At 40.2% G+C, this 23,982-nt stretch overlaps 1 protein-coding gene across 21 annotated transcripts in view; it reads right to left on the bottom strand.

Annotated features, from left to right (window-relative positions):
• The window catches only part of MTSS1 (MTSS I-BAR domain containing 1), a 124,578-nt gene that overhangs the window by 81,179 nt on the left and 19,417 nt on the right, over positions 1 to 23,982 (bottom strand). For all 21 annotated transcript variants that reach the window (XM_018076908.2, XM_018076914.2, XM_018076901.2 and 18 more), the window contains one exon: positions 23,379 to 23,452. In XM_018076908.2, coding sequence (XP_017932397.1) covers positions 23,379 to 23,452 — 74 coding nt within the window. The remainder of the gene's footprint in view (positions 1 to 23,378; positions 23,453 to 23,982) is intronic.

The following is a 23,982-nucleotide window of genomic DNA, read 5'->3' as shown; positions in this document are numbered from 1 at the left end:
TATGCACTCACATTTAGATTAATGTATTCCGCGTGTCCCATTGTTAAAAACTGTTTCTCCACAGCTTCCTTTCCAGGAGTTCATCTTCCTCTTGGAAATAGTCACAGGAAAATAAAATGACCCCTCAGAACTAATGGGATATTCAGTAACTAATCCATAAAACAGAAGAGCTATTTGAACCGTCCCTTTTCAGTTTCCAAAAATAGTTCTTATCCTTTCACAAATTAAGTAATTGGGCAGTAAAAAAAAAAAGCCTTTTTTTCTTGTCGTTTTTTTTTTTTTTTTTAGTAAACTACTACTGGAATAGCTATACTGTACAACTGTATTAATGGTTATCAAGTGTATCTTTTTATGGTAGTGAAAAAAACAGTTCCAAATTCCAAAATTAATGTTGTTATTAGACACTTGTTTGGCTTGAGAATGGAATAAGAAAATGTAAGCTTCCAAGTGGCTTTCTATTTGAGGCTTGGGTGACTAATTATGTATTCAGATGCTGCTTGATTTAATACCTACTCAATTCCCATTCTGTTTCTGTGGGAAAGAGACTCAAAATATTTTGGAAGAAAGTTTTCCTGACCGTGAACCAGAACTTTATGATGCAGTATTTAAAAAGGAAAATTTAATTTCACAATTGGAGTAACATAAACGAATCTGCTTCTTGGCAGAGGAAGCCAAAATGTTTCTGGTCACAACATGTGAAAATGGATAATGACAGCAAAAGTGCAGCTGCACCCAAATCCCCCCCCTTCTTAATACTAACTGTGCCACTGTGCTACCTCAGCATTATTTTAGTTCTGATAAAATGTGTATAAAGAGCAACAACTGAAAATCAGCTACCCCAAACACCAAAGTTTTCCCTTACTGAAATATCAAGGATTACAGATCCAACGGAATATTGAGGGGGAGGCTGGGAAGAACCCAAGTTCAACAGGAACTTGAAAACTGAGTTTACATCAAAGTAGAAAGCCTGAACATTCCTTTTACGTGCCTGGAAAGCCTCCAAAGTAATCCCCTAAACTCTGATCCTTTGTCATATGGTTTGATAACAAATACACTCTGCCCTGCATGACTGACATGAACCTCAGCCTCCCATTCAAGCTCTGTTTTTCAAATGTGTCAGAGACTCCAGAAACCCTTTTTGGTTGTTCAACAAGTATCCGAAACAATAATAGGCAAACACCTATTATACCTACGTGGGTGTGCAAATATAGCAAATACAGTTATTTGCAGGGACTTGTCTCTGGAAAAAATATAACCTAAACATGTCTGTTACTGGTTACTTTACTGCAAATAAGAAGTTTAATACACGGCTGTACTTAATGAGTAAGGCAGAGCAAACCAGCTATTTAATTCTTTTAAAAACCTGTTACCACTACATTCCTGTATCTGTTTAACTCTTATGTCTTTTACTCTCATATGAGGATACATGAAAGACATCTTTCTGTCTCTCTATTTAAGGTGTTGATAGTTTTAAACTTTTACTGTTGCGTGGATGCAGGGAATGAGAAAGCAAAAGAATTTGTGTTGTCTTAATTACACAGGTACAGATGTGAGTTTACTTCCACGAAGACTAAATTACAGCATTTCCTCCAAAACTTAAGATACCGGATGTCAGACTGAGCGTCCATGTTACTTTATGGACTGTCGTTTATCTCTAAAAATGGCACCAGCAAACAAGGGTGTGGCACCAAGGCATGCTCTCAAAGGGTAACTTATTAAGGTCCCATCTCACATGCAGCACAGCACATCCATTGGCAACAGCTGGTGCTTAATCCAGGAAAAGACTGGTTAAGGCTTGAATTTTAAATTTTTACTCCTGTTTACTAATTTTTTAACATACATGTGAACCAAATGACCCAAACTTTATTTTCACAGAAACATCAGTTTTGGAAGAGACCTTCAAGACCACCTAGACACCATCAACCCAGCACCACCATGACCACTCCTAAACCAATCCCAAGTGCCACATCCAGATGCCTGCTGAACACTTCCAGGGGATGGTGTCTCCAACACCTCCCAGGGCAACTTACTGCAATGCCTGACCACTCTTACAGTGAAAAATTCTTTTCTAACATTGAATCTGAACCTCCCCTGGCACAACTTAAGGCCATTTCATCTCGTCCTTTCACCTGAGACACGGCAGAAGAGATCGACTCAGTCTCACTACAACCTCCTTTTAGGGCATTGTAGAGGACAATGAGGTTCCCCTGAGGTTCTTCTTCTCCAGACTAAATACCTCCAGCTCCCTCAGCCACTCCTCATAAGACATGTTTTCCAGATCCTTCACCAGCTCCATTGCCCCTCTTTGGACTCACTCCAACACCTCAACATCCTTCCTGAATTGAGGGGCCCAAAACTTTGCACAGGATTTGAGGTGCGGCCTCACCAGTGCCAAGTACAGAGGGACAGCTCCTGCTGGCCACACAGTTTCTAATATAAGCCAGGATGCCATTGGCCTTCTTAGCCACCCCTGGGCACACTGCTGGTTCATGTCCACACAGCTGTCAACCAGCATCCACAGGTCTCATTCTGCTGAGCAGCTCTCAAGCCCTTCTTCTTCCCCAAGCCTGCAGTGATGCATGGGATTTTAAAGCCACATGAACTTCAATAAATTCGAAGCTATGAATTTACTGTTGAACTCGCCTGTTTTCAGTGCAGATGGGATTGCGTGATGTGAAACACCACAGCCCATCCAGGGCATTGCCTATTCCAATGTTTCCTCTCTTGCAGTGTAAAACATTACAACCCAACTAGAATTTTCTTTTTCTTTTGGGCACCCAGGACCAAGTTCACACTCAAGGCAAGTCAGTGTTGAGACCTGCAATGAATTTTCTGTCACTTTGACTTCCTCCACCTTCCATCAGAAGGTTCACTTGACTCTTGTTTCCTGTTCTGTTCAAACACTGGAAATCCTGAATTCCTCCTCCCAGCCTCACCCTACCCCTCAGACACTGCAAAGACCACAGCAACATTCGCTTGAATCCAAGACACTCATGTCATCTCTTGGCACACATTCCCAGGTCAGCTGTGCGATGCTGCTTCCTCTTAGAAGAATGGGGAAACATTGCCAATCTCTTTTCCTCCTCTCATTTTTAGTTACTATTTCACAACTTAGCACAACCCACATGACATTTAAAAATAAAAGTGTCCAACCATCAATTTTCTCTTCCTCCCACCCAAAATGTGTTTGATATGTTTACTCAAATATTTAAATTACGAGGTTTTCCTGTGCCTGAAGTAGTCATATTTTGGCTATTGCTGGTATTTTTACAAGATGCAGGTGTACTAAAAGTAATTAGCTGTTTAAAACAGATTCATCATTTACCAGTTATTAAGAAAAACTGAACAGTGCTATTTAAACAGGTAACATCCTGCTATCAAGAAAATATGATTAAAAATGTATGCTAGTGAAAAGGACCTCATATATTATTACAGAAAGGAAACAGTGGAAACAATAAGCTCTGCAAAGTGCCCTTTTAAAAATAGAGACTGTGTTGAATACAATGCAGATTATCTGTGAGGATATGCAGATATCACAAAAGAAAGATGAGATAGGAATTTTCACTGTGACAGAGAGAATTTATCGAGAAGTTAAAAAATAAATTCTTTGTCAACTGAGAGAAAATTGCTTGAACAACTCTGGCATCTGATACCAGTTCAAGGTTATTTCGATACTACAGGATTCTCCTTTTTGTCTTGGTCTGTTTTAGAGACCACACAAACATTCTTCTGCTAGAAGTATTTGTTTCTTGAAGTTATTATTAGTCATGAAGATCTAAAGCAGATCTGTTCTCAGCTACATTCATAACCCAGATGTGGATATTGTGAGGACTCTGCATGAAGAATCAAAGCCAAGATTCCAGAATCCTTTACAAGAGACCCACAGGAGATGAAAAGAAGGCTGTCTTCAGCATTTTCATACTACAAGCTATTTAAGGGACTATGACTTCATACTTTTTTGTTCTCAAGTAGCACAAATGTGCTCTATCAATTCACAGAGTTGGAAAAAGATGTGCAGAATGAGTGTAAAAAAAAAAAATCACTTTTCTTTCACCAGAAGTTAAGCAGTACAAACATGGAACTGATAGGATTTTCTGCATTATCACCGAGGTACAATATTTATTTACATAAATACTTAAATTATATTTTGTCTGAAGAGATTGTGAAGATAACAAAAATCTATAGCTGGAAAAGCAGTTATTTTGTCCCTGTTCTCAGTTAGTTTAATTTGCAGGAACAAATCCTACCTGAAATAGCAGAGAGCCTTTCTTTTGACATGCATGTTAGCTGCAAGGTAGACATTTTGTTCAAGGTTTGTTTTATTTCTAAATCAAGAACTGTCAATTTTAAACAACACATCCTATCTCAGAGAGAAAAAAATTTAAACAAACACCAAACCTTATGGCTGGACTCAATGATCTTAGAGGTCTTTTCCAACTGAAGTGATTCTACGATTCTGTCCTCTATAAGACTGAAAGTATTAGCAGGCCCAGCAAATTGACTTTCTGTGTCATAAAACAACTTCCAAGTATGCTAAAGAGGGTGTAGCAAAATTCTTTCTTATGTAGCTATAAGTTTGCAATACTTTCTGCCAATAACGTTTATGGGAAACTATTTTAAAAAGCAACCAGTAAATTTCTCCTTCCTAGGATTTTTCAATCTCCCTTGCACATATGAAAATTACATTTGCTACCAAGTAGAAAGCATAATACATGCAAGCACAAAGATCAAAATGTGTGATGAATTCAAGAATTTGCATTGGGATGTCTCTGAACACCAGAATGCTGCCCCAGAAACCATCCTGATTCACTTGAGCCTTCTAGAGAATATCATACAGCATCACATACTCACAAACAAAACTGGAAAAATTTAAGGGATACATTCTTAATGCACAGCCCTTATTCCAGTCACTGGTAAAAATCAGCAAAGGAGGTTCCTTAATTGCAAAGTGCTAAATTTAGGATTGCAACTTATTATTCATCTCAAAGGGTCACAGCCATGTTTATTCCAGCAGCTACAAAAATCCACCTTTTATATGTGTGTACGATTTACACCACATAACATTTAGTTTTTTGAAAAAACCTGCCCCCACAAGTGTGAACACTCCCTCCCATTTCTTTTTCCTCCCTAACTCTCTTACTTCCATTGAAATAAGGTTAGCTAAGAAAAACTCTATTCATAGGAATTAAGAGCTAAATATCCAATCCGCTCTCCCAATGAACAAGTAGCCTCAGTAAGTGTCTGTGCCATAAACCCACTCTGGAGGTTTATAAACAGGCCCTGTATTTTTAATTTGAATGAAACATGTCTGAGCTATTAGAGACGTCCATACCAGCAAGAGCTACTGGAAAACTGCAAGACCTGTGTTCTGCATTATGCTAATGGAAACAAAACACTGATGCTTTAAGATTTGTGGATTAAACGAAATCGATGCTTCTGGACTAAATTTTTATACTTCCAGTTATTTCTGTGGTGTAAGTGTCTCAGGAATTGGAAGAGCTAAGGGTTCTCAAGCTCTTATTCTGCTGCAAGCACAAAATCTCTCCTTCCTCCAAGGCAAGCCCAGCCACACACAGTGCTGAGCATGCAGGCACTGTTTCAAAGGTCTTGCAGTCAGAAAGTTCATTAAAAATACTGTCAGCTATTAACCTCCAGTTACTGACCTGCAATTGCATTGTCACTCAGCTCCTGTGCTCTTCATCCAGCTCTAAACACAGTTTAAACCTCATCTTGTTTTCGAGACATTTTGCAACTGGCAAGGTCAGGGCCTTGACAAAGCTCAAAGCATGACTGACGTATGGATCTAGCACTAGCTCCTCCTGCAGAGCATCCCATTTAAAGTAAAGCACTGAGCCTCAATCCTGAGACAAACCTCTGCAGATCTGTGCAATTCTCCCTTCGACCAACCAGCTCCTTGAATCAATAGGATGACCACGATTTACTGTCAAAGAGGTCCCATGTGCCAGAAGCAGGTGATTACACAGGAGGACCACACTTCCACTCAAACCTTGCATGTGGAGAAAAACAATAGTCCAGCTGGGTAATGAGTATACTGGGATCCTCCACATTTTACATACTGTCTTGATCCACAATTTCTTCCTGCTTATTACAGTAATTAATCCCAGTAGATCCATGAAGTCACCATACTAGTCATTTCCATTGGCTAACTTGCAAGAGCTACACATCCTTTCAATGAAGCCTTGGAATAGCTCATTTCCAGTCCCTAGCAGATGACAGGTGGTACCACCTGCAGGTTTATGATCCGCTGGGAATGCATGCTGTGAGACACTTGAAGCAAATTTGCAAGGTTTACTCCAGATATAGTGGACACATCCCACTGAAGTGGCCTGGACTGCAAATCAAAATTCCATGGTACTAGCTGCTGGATAGCTGTTGCAAAATGATCTGTTAATTCTTTCAAGTCTTGTTAAACAGAAAATCTTGCAGCCTCTACCAAAAGAAAAATCACCCCGTAGTAGTTGATATAACTAAATTTAATGCAATAAAAAAATTACCCAAACTATAGGACTGCCCCATAAATACGTACATTTTGTTGTTATGAAAAGACTAGTCAATCCCCTCCATGAATATACAGTGAGATATTGAATTCTTTATATTGCTAAATGCCCATCACTTTTGCCCAGATAGTTGAAACTGCAATTTGCAAACACACAAAGCTAGTTGAATAAAGGCCAGCATCTCATTTCTCTCCAGCTAAAAAAAGAAATTGCTGAATGTAATCAGCACGTTTTCTCTCTAGATGAGAATGACAAATAGAGTCAGTAATGCATTGTGCTGCATTTCTGGTCTTACAGCTGCTTAAAGCCTCTACTTCCAAAACAAAGTGTCTCAAAAGTAGACAGCAGTGAACGTAACTTGCCCTATGCAAATGTCTTCAACTTTAAAAGAAAACCAGTTCCCTCAGTGTACAACTCCTTCTTGTAGTGCAAATAATGAGGAAAGGAGAGGAAAGACAGCATTCTGAGATTCCTGCTCTCTGTAATTTCAGGAAGCTGTTTGGGAAAACAGCTGCTCAGGCTCTGCATTTTGGAGTAGCCTGAACAACCGAGCCACCAGCAAAGGGCTTCCCTTCAGCCAAAGATCATGCTGCCTCCACACACTCTTCAAAGCTCCTCCTGCTGATCCTCATGACCATTCCTGGAAACTATTATTTGTGCAATCCAAAGCACAGCTCCAAGTACATCTCTCTAGTCAGAACAACACATGCCTAACTTTTATAAACCACTCTGCAAACAGTGCGAGGTAATCCATGCAGCTCCAAGGCATTTTGTAAACAAGTAGACATGCTGCATACCAGACAGAAAAATTTAACAACATACGGGAACTAAGAATTTAAAACACATACTGGACATTGCTAACTTAATTATGGCAACCATCAAACTTTTTTTTTTCATTTTTAAACACTTAAGGTTACTTGTCCTACTTATTCAGCTTTAAAACCTCAGAGCACGGGCACAGAATTGGGTATTAACTCCATTAATAAGCAAAGCAATATGCTGCTGCTTTTCTTCTCTTTGTACATTTTATGCAAATAACATTTGCAACTTTTCTTCTATTTCTCCACATCTTCCAGAGAGCAGAGGACAAACCTGCTTAAAGCAACATGGGAAGAAAGTACCTAAAAGATTGAACACCCTGGCAGGGCACTGCCTACATTTACCCCTTAAGCCTGAAGCAATTCTAACTCTTACACTTTTGCAGACTCCTGGCTAACCCACGAGGCAGCAGAAACAGGAGGAAAGCCATCCTCACTTACTCCTGCCATTTTGTATTCTTGATCTCATTTCTAGGCAAGTGGACTGTGAAAAAAACCACCACAAAGCCTCACCACAGATGGCAGTCTGGTATCCTCCAGCCAAGCTCACACCTGCAGCTTCCACGACCGCTGCTGCAGCTGGGCTTTTTGTCTCCTCTCACTGACAAAAACTGCAAAATACGCAAGTGTTAAGTGACCCAACCACCATCCATTTCATTACTGAAATAAGTCCCTAGGAAATCAAGAAGCAAACCTCCACTTTTGGCTCTGTTCCCACCAACACAGCTTGGCTTGTTCCACAGGAAGGGGTAACCTCCAGGCACTTTGGTTACAGAACCATTTGCCATAGGGGTGGGAAGAGGTGGGTATTTTAAAATCTGAATTTTAGAGAGGAAGTAACAAAAGAAAGCATACAAAACTGACAGTTCTGAGAAGAACTTCACAGTCACCAATGCCAGCATGAACCACAAGAGCCCTGTGCTAAACCGGCGTCATGAGCCCTGCAAGGGCAAAAGCTGATTTTCACTGCAGTTTCACTTAGACTCTTGCAGTTAATGATAGCAAAATGGGAGTCGCCAGTGCCTACAAAACACCTTACTTTCTCCTGGTCATGAGGTTTCATTCCCGGCCATGGTTTGGCACAGCTGTTTCCACAAGCAGCAGAACAGTCACATGTTATAGAAGGCAGCATGTTTTCCTGCACGCCCTGAGATGATCTCTCCCTTGGTCTGTAAATTTTATCTAAAATCCACAGATGATGGACACCACTAAACCCAATGTTTGTATTTCCTTCAGAACATGGAAGGCAATCCATGCAAGACTTCTTACGGGTATTGGTTTGGTTAAAGTTTTTTTACATATATTTTTATACAAAAAAGATGCGCCCAGAGCATTTTCCAGCACACCTCCCACTCCACAGACACTGCCTGTTCCCACGCCTCTCTCTGCTGGAGGGCTCCAGCCATGGCTGTGTCCAGCACAAGACTTGGGGCAGACTAAGTCCTGACCAGCCCTCCAAAGATAATCAGGTGAGATGATCTAATGGTCCTTCTGGTCCTTAAAAGGAAAATTAGCTGTGAATCACTTAGATGCTTTGAAGCTCTGGTCCAGTTTCTCCCACAAATGGAGACCAGCCACTGCAAGATGAAACTCAAATCAAAGCCAAGTTTTACTTTTGTGGTCAGCAGCACAGACATATTTCAAAACCAAGGTGAAGCAGATGACCAGGGAAGAGAAGCTAAGCCTGAGAGGCTTCTCTGTCTGTGGGACATGGAGGCATTCAGTTGGCTAAGAAACAAAAGGGTAGAGAGACAAAAAGCCTAAGGGGCTTTCTGGCCTGATGCTTTCCATATGTAAATCCTAAAATGGCAGCCACTGGTCCCCACTATTCATTCACTCATCCACAGTTATCAAAGCACAGTCCTCTCATCAACTGGACAGAACTTGCTACCTCTGCCTCTTGGACAGGTAACTGGAGTGAATAATCCTCTCATCATGTTTCACCATAATACTTTAAAAAAAAATTAATCTGAATTATGCACTACACAGCTATTAATAAGGATAAATCACATGGCTATTTTTGAGCTTAGGAACTACTTTTTCTCCAAGACCTACCTGTCCAGTTGTCCACACTAAGGTGGCTCACACATATTTAAATCATACAAGGCTATCACTGTTCAGTGCTCCCACAGAGACCTTCCCAAACAGATTTAATTAACCAATAAATTACATTGAGAACATATCCTTCCAACCTAGGGATGCTGTTCCTCGTGTTCGTGCCAAAGCAACTCTACTCCTACTCTTCCTTCAGCATAAATTAGTCTAAAAATAGCCTTATAAAAATATTAAAATGGCTTTCATTATAGCTTAAACTAGTGAGATGGCTTTGACAGCTATTCCCACAAAGCAAACTCCCCATAGACCCTTTTTAAATATTCTAAAAAGAGTTGCAGCTCTACCTACAGAATTAAAATCTAAAACAAGTTACCAGAAAACAAAGGAGAAGGTAAATTATAATAAACAAAGCGTAGATTGCTGCACAGAAAGGTCTTTGTTCAAATATACTGCATTTAAGAAATCTTACTATTGTGTAACTAAACCCTGAACTAATATGGTCAGGGAAGTGGAGCTTTAAAAACAAGGTTTTCAGGATTGTCTAGTTTGACACCTTCCTTACATGGCAGAAACAAGTTTGTCTGCCTTAATCCTTCCTATACAGCCACAGAAATGTCTGTATGTGCTAAAAGAAGGGCACTTGAGCTTTTTAGGCATCAAGAAAGAGCAACATAACCTTAGCTAGGCCTAACCCCATTTAAACAATCAAGAACACTGCATCTTGCTCATCCCTTGTTATTATGAGACCTCTTGCGAAATGAGGGTATTGTTCAAGACACATATTTCCAAGTCCTCCATCTTAATGCAAATATGCTGAAAATGCTGCAGGAAACATGCAGGGCCACAGTAATAATGGAAAAAGAGCGGAAATCCACAGAAGTTGAAAACAAAAAACCACAGGTAAGCCTCTTTCCAGTAAAAACAAGAAATGCCCTGTGCACCACAGAACAAACTGAACCATACAGAGAAATCCAGACAGAGCCATGAAACACCAGAAAACAAGTTACAGAACACTTCTTTAAAAAAAAAAAAAAAAAAAAAGGAAAGAGAAAAGGGAAGAAAACAGGGAGCAGTGTAAAACTCTAGTTGCCCCCAGAATCCTGTGAACAGGTATCCATCTGTTCAACCTCAGAAATGTTTTGGGGTAGTTCTGGGCATGCAAAGCAGCATATGTAGGATCCTAAATAACATTACTGAAGGAATAAGGTGCCAGGAAATCCAGACCCTACATTTTTAATGTAGTCACTTTGCAGGAGTTACATGGCATCTCATGCTGGATCTTCGAAGCGACAAGTAAGTAACTTGCACAAACTTCACAGATGTTAAGACCAGAAGAAATTCTCATTGCTATAAATAGGTCGTACAAAATAGATATGCCTGGCAATGTTTGACATCCAAGTCTTGGGGTCAAAGTACCACTTCACACCTCCATCCCAGGGGATGTTCAAACCTCTACAATCCAGGTCTGTTCTTGGAAGTCTTTATTTTATTCTCCCTTTAAACAAAACTAAATCTCCCTTTAACTAGAAATTATTGCAATTATGTAAATTGCTGTTATCACACTACTTGCTTTAAAATAAATAAATAAATAATTTCTAAATTATAAATTCTGTTCATCTACTTACCAAAACTATCGTTTGAGGCAAGATAAGTCATTACAAGAAAAAGCTAAAGAAAGAGACTTCTATTTGCTTTGTGTCCCTTCAACCTTTCCTAACAGTTGGAAGCAGTGAATCAAAGGTAAAATGAACTGACTTGCCCCAGTTTGTTTCCATGCAACTTAAAGCTGCATCATTAATGTTTAATGTTTACTCCCATTGGTCACAAGAAGCTTTTTACATACTGAATGTGTTTCATTTAAGAGACCTTTTCTCCTAAAGAAAGTGAGAGATGAAAGCTATTCATACATCCTTCAGCTACTGAGTAGACCTAGAGGGCACAAATTTTGAGTTCAGCTTCTCCTTTTGGACAAAAAAAAATAAATTCACACCTGAAAATTACTCAGAACCAAACTGGAACTAACTCGAAGTAAACAAAAGTTAAGCAATAACGCAAAAACATACATTGTTTATCCACGACAATCATGACCTCAAAAACTGAACTCTAGAGAGGCTCAAATTCTGACCAATTTCAAAAGATCAGGCAGCAGTCAAAACAGTAGAGACAGGGGAGCTTTGGAAAGGGTACTGAATAGATGATTTTTTTAACCTGACCATGCTTTAACCTTTATTAACCAACCCTTTACAGGGCACAGGACAGACTTCTTGCCACTTCGGCTCAAAAATCCCTTGGCAATATTCACAATGGGCAGATGGGTGGTTGTATGCACTTCTGAAGACATTATCTTTCTGCCTTTGAGAGAACCCATTAACCCTAACATAAACCTTAACAAGAAAGCTTTTTTATGACAAATATATTTGTTTTTAAATGCTTCTATCTAAACTTTCAGCTTAATTACATTGTACAGAAAGTCACTCCCTAGTAACACCTCAACCACCTTCTTCACTATACCCATAGATGGACTCCAGAAGTTCCACCAGAGCTGGAACATACAGCAGGCTCTTTCTCCCACTCCTAGTTTTGGAAGCCATGTTAAATTATTACGGTTGCCAACAAAGAAAATACGTTGTGAAGAACAAAGAGTCTCTGAAAACAGCCACTTCAGAAAGAACAGCTAAAACCCTTGTGAAAGTACAGCTTGAGAAACACAAGAGTTCGTAACTCCAAGTGAGGTCAGCCTCAAGTTTACAACAAAGCTTAAAATCTGTTCATCTAAATCAATTATCCATCCTGAGTGCACATGGTGCATTTGAACTGAACAGTCTGGGGAGGGCTTTGCATCACCGTACATACTCAGTGACAGCACTCATTTCCCCGGCAGCAAGCTAAATTTCAGCTTAATAGCTCAAACGTTCCCTTGACTATATTCATAACCAAGGCTCCTGCCTCTGCAGTAGCTCCAGAAGAACTACATATGAACTCTTTACCTTTGAACCAAAGTGACTAACACTCACCCAGAGCTGCTATTCTCCATGCCAAATAACCTAGATTTAAAATAGATACACATTCACAACAGCATCCAACAGAAATGTGCTCTATTGGACTCCAGTGATTTTGCAAACTAGCAAAAAATGAACAAGCATTAAAAACAGGGATAATCCATCACAATATGCACTTTAAGCATTTACTAAATGTACTCTGGATTTAATTTATTTATAGCAACTCAGTGTTCCAGACTTGCATCACTATATTATTTAAATATAACAAATTTTTATTCTAAGACCTCATTTCAGCACTCTGCTTAGTACCTGGTTCCAAGACAAGGAGATTTTTTACTTCTGCATAAGTACAAAGAGGAAGATGATTTCTCAGCAACGAGTCATTATATTCTTGAATGATAGTCTCCAATCCTGCTTCTCAAACTGTTAATCTGGAAATATCTCAGTGCCAAACTATCTCAGATTATTCAAATGCATCATTCCTCTCTTGACGCAAATGGCTTAATCCAGTAATTTATTGGAGGTTTTTTAAATCACTGTAATACTTTTACCATGGTCTTGCATACGTAAATGGTGACTATAAAAGATGACCTGAACAGATTTTTTTTAAAAAATGTCTCATTTCTTCATGAATATATACCAGAGGTCCCTAAATATTCCCAGCACAACACACACAGTTCCTCTTTGTCTACCATCCACTTCTTCCTCTCTAGAGTCTCCTTCCTCAGCCCTCTCCAGCATCCAAAATACCAAATGAGTAAGAGGTTGCTCTTGGGGTGGCCAAGTAAAGGTTCTCCTTGAGCTGGCTGAGCAAACAGCACTCCTTGCATACACGTGCCCATGTCTACAGGTGCATGGGACATGCAACTTCACTCCCTCCTCAGAGATGCCTGGCTTCTGGGGCAGGAGGTGACTTGGGAGACAAATGGGGGAGCACATGCTCAAACACATCTCTTTTTCTAGCACAGGCAGGAAAACTGACCTTAAGTCATACACGAAGACATCTTCATACTTCAGACTACTTCATCAATACCACAAGTTTGCTTTAGAGATCAAGCCTGGCCTCAATACAATTCTGGAGAACTACTGGGGAGGGGAAAAAATAGACCAAACTGTTGGCCTGCCTAAGTCCAATTTCTGTACTGAGAGGACTTCTCTTGACAAGAAAGCACTGTTCTGCATTCCTTCCTCGCCTCCATCACAGGATGGCAGTTTTACTTTGAAAGGGACCTTAAATGGAAGATTCAGTTTCATTTTCATACACCTGACTCACCATGCCTTTTGGGACTACCTGCAAATGGTGCAAACCAGGCTCTCCATATTCCCTGGCACCCTGAAAGCCTACAGTCTATACAAGCCAAGCTTCAATGCTCTCCAACCCCTTCCCCGTTTAACCCTGCAAAAACATTTAGCAGGTGTGTCTGGTCTTAAGTAAGGGTAGAAGGTGGTCCTGCAGATGAAACTGCATTAGCAGTGATATTTATCATGCTCAGCAGAACAAACACCAGCTTTGCTTAAAACAGAACAGTGGCAATAGCAATGGCTGTCACTCTTGTGAGAAAATGGACCCAGTTTCCAGGATTATGCTTCACTTTGGGGGCTGAAGTGACTCCAGAACAAACACTCATGGGTGTATCCTCGAGTGTTTCTATTTCACAGCTCTACTGAGGGAGGGGGATGGTGAAAGAGAAAAAAAAGACATCTTCCCACCTCACCTCCAACTCCATTTTGCAAAACACCTGTTTTTATGCCCTCAGTGTACATGTTGAGGTGCACGACACTACTACTGTAGTAATGGCAGCCACACCCCTTGACTTCTTGTTTGCTATCCGTCAAATACTCCTACGGGGTTGTATTGAACTGCAAAATACGCTCAAATACAGCTCTGAAGTGAAGTCCCAGCCAGCTCCTTGATAGTAGTTACTATAGAAACCAGTCCCTTGGCACAGGCTCTCACAGCAGGAAATCATGCAGATTTCAATTTTACATAGTAATAAATGCTGCAGGAGAGGAGAATTTCACAAGAATTGCAGGGGCTGACTGTACAAACCCAGACCTCTTCTACCCCGTGACACCACCACGCTGCAGATGAACGTGCCCACGCACACAATTGCCACTGCTCTCAGTTTTGAAGTGGTTTCTACAAAGCCTGAGTTGGGGTGGCTGCTGGAAAGGTGGTAGCATTTTTCAATGGCTTCATTGGATTAGAAAGCGTACTCATTTTTACACGTAAGAAGCCCAAATGAAAACAACAAAAAAAGCACCAACTGCAAAGCAGCAGAAAGATTTAAGCATGTATGTAAGAACACAGAGTCCAAACATTTTAAGGAAGTATTGTCAGGTCACAACCCATGGCTCTTTTAGAAACAGCCCATCTTCCTTTCCTTCTCCACCCTGTCCAAAAAAACCAACCTGAACGGAGGGCAGGTCACAGATTAATCTGTAGAAAAAAAACTGCTGTAGAAAGCACAAAGACAAGAGGGAGGACTCAGCCCTGAAGTAAAAGAGTGAGGTAATTATTTTAACTTTTCAGAAGCAGTTCTACAGGTTGGACTCCATCACGCATGGGAGTGGAAGAGGAAGACACACAGCACAATATACTTCTTGTCCCAAGTAGATGACAATTTTCTACTGAAATTCAAGAACCAGTGGGGACTCTTCCTCACCTCTCTAACTGAGCCCGTAAGCCTGAACAGTGCGAGTCTGGCTACATCCACATGGGAAGAAAAGAGCAGGGAACTGCTTCACTGAAGAAAACTAAATGAAGGGAGGAGGGAAGGGGTGAACAGCTTGCACAGCAACAGGGACAAACATTTGTGCTGGCAACACCCGACAAATCATCAAGCAAACAGAAGGACAAGAAAATGAAGGAAGTTGGTCTATTTTTAAGCAAGACCTCATTATTCTCATTTATTACCATGAACATGCACTGCTTCCCAGGAAGCAGCAGGTATGCAAACATGAGATGAATCATATCACCAAGTAAATCACCTGGCAGCAGAATGCTAGTTTGCATGGACACACACAGGGTGAACACATACGATCTATGCCCCTGACACCTCCAAAAATGCGTTGGAAGAGCATTCTGGGAGGCAAGCCTGCATTACGGAGAGCAAAACACCCTGTTAGACAATGCAATTGTCACTGCTGCTTCTGAAAATGACTTTTGTTAATGCTTTTGCTAATGATTAGACAGAGCTCCTTGTTCTGGACACTCCACTCTCAATTAGTCTGCTGGAGCTTGTAATTTCACTTTTTGTATAGCTCTTATGTCATTAGAAACAAACCTAATTTCTGTCCAGCTACGGTAAGAATAGACTTAGGGAGTTGGAGAAGACACCCTAAGTCAAACCGCACATTTTATACCACAGCCTTTGCACAAATTGCCTTGCAATTTGCAGGAACTTCACAAGTGGTTTAAGGACCTGTGGACTTGGGGTGCAGCAAGGTTCAGGTAACTGCCAGACTCTAGTCAGGTCCACATACACCTCCCTAGAGGTCTGGTGAGTTTGCATGAAGCCAGTTGACAGCACCAATCTGATCCTTCACCAACTTATTATGTCTTCTTAGAAGCCATCACTGAGGGGGCCAACAAAAGGACAAGCTTTGAACCTGCATTTCCAGACAGCTGTGAGGCCCAAAGGATAAGCCTGCAGAAGGTTCAGCAACTTGTTTGCTATGGGCAAGGTCCACTAAGCAAGGAGTACTACCCTACTTCCCAGAAACCTGGCTTAGTCTGAACTGATATATTAATTCTCCTCCCACACAACACAGAACTTCCCTCTCTGTCTTAAGGCAAAAAGATACTAAATAAAACCCAATGGAAACAGATCTTCAGCTACCTTTGCTATCCAACTGGTGACAGACTAAAAATAAATAAATAAAAGCTGCAACAACTCTCTTGTTGTGGTTACTATAGGATTGTTGCTATGTGCCAACTAGTAATTTATCACATCAAAAGGCTGACTGAATTAGCCTGAAAGGGGATCTCCCACCACAGGAACATGTGCTACACTGGGAAAACCAACCACCAACCAAAACCTCAGCCTCCACTTTCAAATCCGCATCCCATCATCAAAAGGATGCTTTTACATCTTTGATTCTAACCTAATATATTATCTGAAGGAAATCCTCAGAGCCATTTATGATTTATCCCCATTACTTCCCAAACTGGATGTTTAAGACATCGGAAGTTTGGTTCTGTTGCCAAGACTGAGAAAACTCTTTGCAGCTTCAAAACCAGTATTTAGTTACTGAAGCGTAGGTGCTCCTAGTGAAGATGCCCACAGAGATATAAAGTCATCATGTAGCTGGCAACAACAATCAATCCATCCATCCCAAGCCTGCAGAGAAACCAGGACCTAATATTCTATCCTCCTAAAAGCAACAAAGCTGCCTAAAGAACTATGACTAAATGTATAAAAAATTAATTCTGAGCTGTACCCCCTCCCCACACTCACAAAGATTTCTGATTCAAATAGTGAGTAGACTTACATTCAGTCACGGAAAAAGAGGCCAGCCACTCCTTCTTGACACACTTTTCACTCCTTGGACAAAGCATTAAAGAAGAATATTCACTTATTCTCCACTCATCTTTCTCTCCTTCTCAGAAGTCTGTCTCGCATTCAAGTTTTCTGTTTTGGTTTAGCATACAATCACCTGGGAGCATTATCCCCTTCCTAACAACACTTCAGTCTCTTAGCAAAGCACCTTAAGCTCAAAAATTACTGGGCTGAAGGGCAAATACAAACTCCACTCCTGTGTCTGTCTGTGCACCATACCAAGGAGCAGCTGGCTACATAAGTTATTATAGCCATTATTTTTGTCTATTGCCCTGAATACTTCTCCTTAGGTAGGGACAAAGCAGCAGAAATGTTATCAACGAGCCTGAGCTAGATTTCATCTTGACCTCAAGAAAAAAAAAATATCTCTTTATGCTGCAATGCCTGCATTCACCCAAAGAAAGGGTAATGACAATGCTTCACCTCCGGAGCACCCCTTTCAACCCCCTAAATATAAAATCTAGTCATTAATCACCAAACCACTTCTTGTGTGTTTGGGCATATAAAATGTTCATCCCATTCTGACTGCTCCAGCCAAATGGGCTCACATCAGCAGCAGAGTTCTCAGGGTAACACACTTGCTTAAAGACATGGACTGACATTTGCTAATTCTCTAAAGAAAGACAGGAACATGGAAACAGCAAGTAACGCAGCACTGCCCTTCTATATGTGTTTTGCAGTTTTAGTACTTCCAAAGCAGCATATCCAAGTCCCAAAAATCAACAGATGTGTAATATGCATCCAGTTTCAAAATTATCTGCCAACAATTCTGAATTGGCCCTGTGTTTTGCATCATCTTCATGAAAGTATAATGGAAAACTGAATGGTTCATTTAAATAATTTTCTTCCTGATTATTTTATACATGAAAATCCAAAAAGAAAAAGCCTGGACTGTATTATTATACTTCAAAGACTCCATAGGAGGAATAAGCACTTATTACCAAGTCTTATCTTAACTGACAGGAAGCTCAAACAAAGGTTTTGTTATTTGAGTATGAGCATCTGAAATTAAAGAGGAGTCAGAAAACCAAAGGAATTGGACAATGAGAACCCCTTTCCTGTTGTGCCCAACTTTGTTTTCACTCTGAAATTAGGCACAGATCATCATCACAACTCCCCAGTCCATAGCCAGGAGCAAAGGAATTTATTTCAAAAATGCTGCACAGCTTTTAGGTCTACTGCTATAGATTGTGGTGTCTTTCCCCTCCCCAGTCTCCATTTCTGTTTTCTTTTATTTTTTTTTTATTAAAATAAACAAACTAAGCCACCTTCCAGTACTGCCCATAAGATTTTGCCGCGTCACCAAGGATTTATCCCTTGGGTTACACTGTGCCATATTTGCAGTGAGTGAGACAGTGGTTCAGAAGGCCTAAGCACACTTACTTGAAAGATAACAAGATAACAGATGTTATCTTAAGCCCTATGACACTTTGCGCAGCTTGTCACCTTGGAGAACCACTTCAATAGATACCATACAGATCCTGGCCAAAATAACAATGGAACACCCAGAGTGAGGACAACCTGCAGGTGTACTCACACAATACCAAGAGCAATGTGGATGCAGAGTCTGCCCAGGAACACAGATCTGCAGCAAAGGTACTATTTTAAGCAGCTTTATTAAACATGAAGAGCAGTCAGAGCAGTGCAGTACAAGAGCCACCTGAGGCAGACACTCACAGATCTCAATCAAGTTTATTTTTGTAAGTAAAAGTGTTAAACCATACTTACATTTTTGCGTGCTGATATATTTTAATGAAGCCTGAAAAAAGTACAGGCACTTTAACACAGCACTTCTTCCAAACTGATATATCCTGCCCCTCAAAAGGGTAACATTAAAACAACTATGCTGGTTTTGGTACCCTCTCACTGCTACATGCCATGCAGACTTCGGCTGAGTTTTGCTTCCAGGTCTACTCAGTGTGCCTTGGCAGCTGGCTGACCATCCACAGTGCTTCCCTCCCTCTCAACTGGAATTTCCTGCAACTCTTGTCAGTTGCCTTAAAATCCTTAAAGTCCTCTCAGATGTGCAAAATGAAAGAGATGGAAAATGTAAAGAGTACCAACCAGCACGAGAGATGTCAGAATTACCAAAGGCACGGAAAACATACCTTTAGTAGCACTTGCCAAGATGACTTGCCAAGAAGAAACTTCAAACATTACAAGCACTACAATCTGTGGAATCCAACTGGCCAGAGAAAGCCTTGTGATAAAGTGAAACGTATCTTGAAGTGATTTAACTAATCTCCTAATATCAAACACACCTATGTATATGCAAAACCCTTCAATATGAAGGAAAAACAAAAAACCACAGGACTGGGTATCAGCTGCCTCATTAACAATCTCACTTTGAAGATCAATTTTAAGCTTGGGTAAATCAAAGCTTTTAGATCATCTTTCCATAAATTTTAATTTACACCTGTGCAGACGTAGGTAGGCAAGACTGGGGCAGGCTTTTTTCCATGGAAGCTGCTGATGGTGTATTAAGGGGATACAGAAGACGTGTGCATGTCTTCAGATTAATCTCCCTCATAACATAAGGTGGAGAATTAATTTTCACACCTACTTTTTCAAGCTCCTGAATTCTAGCACTTACCTACAAAGGACATTCAAATGCAGTAGAGGCAGAATAACAGTATTCAAAAAGCAAAGTAGTTTACACACGTCCTTTTACATCTGTTCAAACCCAACTTACAGTATGTTTATATGTGATATATGTTTATATTTGGAATGCACAGTTCTTGCTTTCATAAGAGAATAAATTTTTAATGCACAAAATATCAGGTAAACAGATATTAAATTAAATTAGACTTAAACCTCTTCCATGCTTCAGTTAGAACTGATGCAGATAAAAACATTCAACATTTCAAATACTGAAAGACATAAGCCATATAAGAAAAGCCTGAACTAAAACTCATGAGCTCACATCTCCCCAAAAGGAAACTTCACTTTTAAGGTATTTAAGGGTTATTATTAGATTATTTAAGGTATACTACGAATTTAAAGGTATCCTGAAGTACCTACTTCATTTAATATTTTATGACTATTCTCTTTAATAATCACAGTGAGAAATAATACAGATTCCATTGCAGACTAGAGTTCTGCCAGGCTATATGCCAAACAGTTGTTCCTTGAATAACACAAACTGCTACATAGATGTGTCTACCTTGTCAGAGTTCAAAAGTCAAAATATCGGAAGGAATTCTGCTTTCAAAAATCTCTAGTACCAGCAAAAAACCAGCACACACTGCTATACAGTTTTATTACAGAATTAGCAACATAACTTGACAACCTCCTCCATTCAAATGATATTTTTCAGATGACCAGACCCACAGAAATACAACATTTTGGTGATCCACACATCAGAACTACTTTTCCAGTGTTTTTCCTGGTCAGGCAAAAATCAAAAAGCATTGAACTGAGGGAACTGAACTGAGGAAAAAGGAGAGACTAAACTTTGGGTTGACACACATTTAAATGGAGTGGCAGTGAAGAAGGAAGCAAAAGCTGAAATGAGCTGCTTGGGAAATTAATTTGCGTACTGAGTCACCACAAAACACCAGGTACTTCACATTCAGGGCTTCTCCTACTTCAGAAGCTACAATGTGAAGAAAATACAGCAAAATACAGGTTATCCAACTCATCCAACCATGGCTTTATCATAGGCAGAGCTCCAATTATGCCTTCTATTTGAGCTCCAAAAGGGAATGTTAAGATTAACTTTGTTACATTGCAGAATTAGAAGGAAGTAAATGACATGGAACGATGCACCAAAAGGGAAAAGAGGATGCCTGGGAACAGCAGTAATGGCACACAAGGTAAAGAGATCACCTGGAACAAGGAATGGCATTGATGGAAATAAGCTCTCATTCTTGAACGCTCGGTGACTGCAAAGGAAATTGTCTCCCCTTGTATGCGTGTGGACATGTACATCCACGTAAATACTTTTTCTTCTTTCAAAGCTAATGCTGATGCAAACAGATTAAAGAGTAGCCAGAGAGTGCTTCTGCTGACTGATAAAATGCTTTCATCAGCTAGATGAGTGGGTCTTAAAATAACAGGCCATTTTCTGTAAAGCTATCAGCAATTACAAATTAAAGGCAGCACCCTGCTTCACGACACTTCAGTCATCCTACAAAGTTCCATTTCATCCTACACAAACTAACACTGTCCCTCTGAAACAGGTGCCTGCTCCAGCATTTTTATATACAGTTAGTTCCCAGAAGAAGCATTTGGCTCATGCAATGATAAACCAGCCTTAGATTTAAAATACACCAACCTCCCTTCCTTTGTCATGGGAACTGCTACACAAGCCTCATATATCCCCAAAAACTGAACATGAACTTTGCTGACTTTGGTTAATCTGTTAACTGTAAACTTTGGTTTATCTGTTAACCCTCTAAACAGTGTGAAGCATAGCCAGGTGTTTGATTAGACAATCAAATACATGGTTTTATAAACTGGGTAAGTAAGAGGCAAAATTTAATGAAGAATTGTTCAAAGTAGGTAACTCCTAAAAGGGAAACCTGAGAACCCATTAAAATCCTCACATCAGAGAAAAAAAAAAAACAACTGTGTTGTATTTTGGGTTTGGAATGTAAATCTTTATACTTACAGCAAAATACATTTTTTATGGAATTGTGTCCTAGTAAGTCATAGAGAGCTTTGCCACCACCTTTAACAAGGCCAGGTGTTCATCTCTGTCCACAGCAACGTAGAAGGAGCTGTATTTCTTAAAGAACCAATGTGCAACCTCAGAGATATACTTGAATGGGCACAAATGGAAGTTGGGTTGGGAGGCAGATCAGAACCACCAGCTAACTTGGAGTTTTGATTCATTGCCCAGAACATCACTTTCTAAAAATAAAAACAAAATTCCCTTCTATCCTTTCAGTCAGAGAAGGCAGAAGACAGAACAGAGGAGCTATACAAATTTGGCATGCCTGGATTCACAGAGCTCCTTTTGTAAAGGATGTGTTCAAAGAGATAAGAGACAAGACACGACACTTGTTGGACAGGGTCCAAGTAACACAGCAGAAAGTGTAAAATACCCTTCAAAAACCCGCACAAGTCATTTCTGTTTGAGAATGGGAAAGTTTCAGTCATTCTGGTATCTCAATGCAAGTTCTATAAGCCTGCCAGCACAGTTAGAAGACAAGTCCCAAGGATTTTTGGTAGTTTACTTTGTTTCCCCCAGAGGAAGAGAGAAGAAATAGAAGGGAACATGCTTGAAGGAAAGACACATTAGAAATCAAAGTGAATTCTGCCTTGGGTCTCATCCTGAGTTTATTCCACCTTCTGTCATGTTTATTATTTTACATGAGTAGATTACCCATAATTTACAGAAGGTACGCATATAATGAGGAACTTCTTATCAGAATGTAAATATTAGCTTTAGACAGGAAAAAATATTCTTCCCTCTTGTCATTCTATGGCTTGATACTGGCTCCAGCAGCTGCTACCACTCCTGTTAGCCAGAAGTGAAGGGAAACACAAGTCTGGCTGAGCTTGAACTCTGCTAATGCAAATGCACACTCTTCACATCAGCAACATTATTTTTTCCCTCTCCAAATCGAATGTCCAAGGGCACACTGGGACTTTAAAAAAAATGTTACAAAACCTCTATGGTTAGAGGTGACCAAAAGCCGCTCACTCAGCAGTGCTCTATGCACTTTGGATTTACTCTTCAGCAATAGTTCAGGGACCCAGTGACCATGGGCAATGCCCTACTGCTGCAGGGACATCTGCATGCGATGCCTTGGTCACTGGGCATCCAACATCAGAGCGAGCCAGCCTTTTGTCTCCTTCCAACTCAGCAGTCTGGAAGGAAAGCCAGCTGCACTACTTTGGCTCTCCATACTCACTAACAAGCTTAGATTGCTACCCAGAGAAGTCCACAGCCCAGGAAAATTAATTTTGACTTGTAATGTCAGACCTAAAGGGGAAGGACAAGCCAAGATTTTCCTCAAAGACATAAGTACAGGCCACTGTCATCATTACTGGCAGACCCCAAAGGCCATAGGATCAGCTGGTATCTGCTCTGCTCTGTCTCCAGCAACCCTACACTTATTTATACCAGCTGAGTATCAAGCTTTTTACATTTACACAAGGTACAGAAGCATCAGTGAATACAGATTCAGTAAATCTTGCTTTCTAAAATATTATTCATCAACGTATAATTCAAATGGTAATTAAGAAGTGTTCACATGATTGATGACACATTTAAATTACAGGTTTCCAGCAATTTTTTTTCTCTAAAGAAAAGACAACTTCCTTTTTCACGTGCCGTTTAGCGAAGTGCAAGTCCATCTAACAGATGTCTCACAGATCTGCTTGTCAATGTAACAAGTTAAGACTTTTTTTTTATTACGACAAATGGTATAAACCACACAGCATTCTGTTAAACTCAATATTGACACATCTGCTTACCACGTGTATTAGTAGCCATGTCAGCCACTTTCTGAAAGGCATCCAAAAAGGCAGCAGCTGCTACTACTGTAGTCCTGAAATGCATACAGATAACAAAACATTAGCAGTGTCTCATTGATGCCTATTTAATTACTGCCAAAAACATTTAGGCTTATAAAGAATAACACTGTGAACTTGCAGAGGCCACAAAAAGTATCCTCTTTTATATCTGAATTTAGCCTTTTCCCTCCTTCATTTCTTAATCCCTTCCTTGCTTTGTGTTAGCACTATGGACTTGGAGGCAGTCACGCTAATTCCATGCTGAGAATTGCACAGGACAGGTGCTGTTTCAAAAGAGCACAGCCATCCTTCTTCTAGCTGATTTCCTCTGATGAACTAATATCAAGCAGTCAAACATGAAAAACAAATCTAACACACATTGTACCGCACCCATTAGTGTACAAATTACAGCCACTGCTATTTCAAGGGAACATGTATATTTTAAGAATAAACGTGCAGGAACTTCCTTTTATCTAGGACCCTGGCCAAACAATTTCCTGAGTTTTTCATCTAGGGAGCATGAGCATCCCTTGAAAAAAAATAGTGACTTCTTGGAAATCAGACT

The sequence above is a fragment of the Manacus vitellinus genome, unplaced genomic scaffold (assembly GCF_001715985.3).
Source record: "Manacus vitellinus isolate BGI_N305 unplaced genomic scaffold, ASM171598v3 scaffold_1_pilon, whole genome shotgun sequence".
Lineage (NCBI taxonomy): Eukaryota > Metazoa > Chordata > Aves > Passeriformes > Pipridae > Manacus > Manacus vitellinus.
Note: the sequence above shows the minus strand (reverse complement) of the source record. Positions and strands in the feature narration are given on the sequence as shown.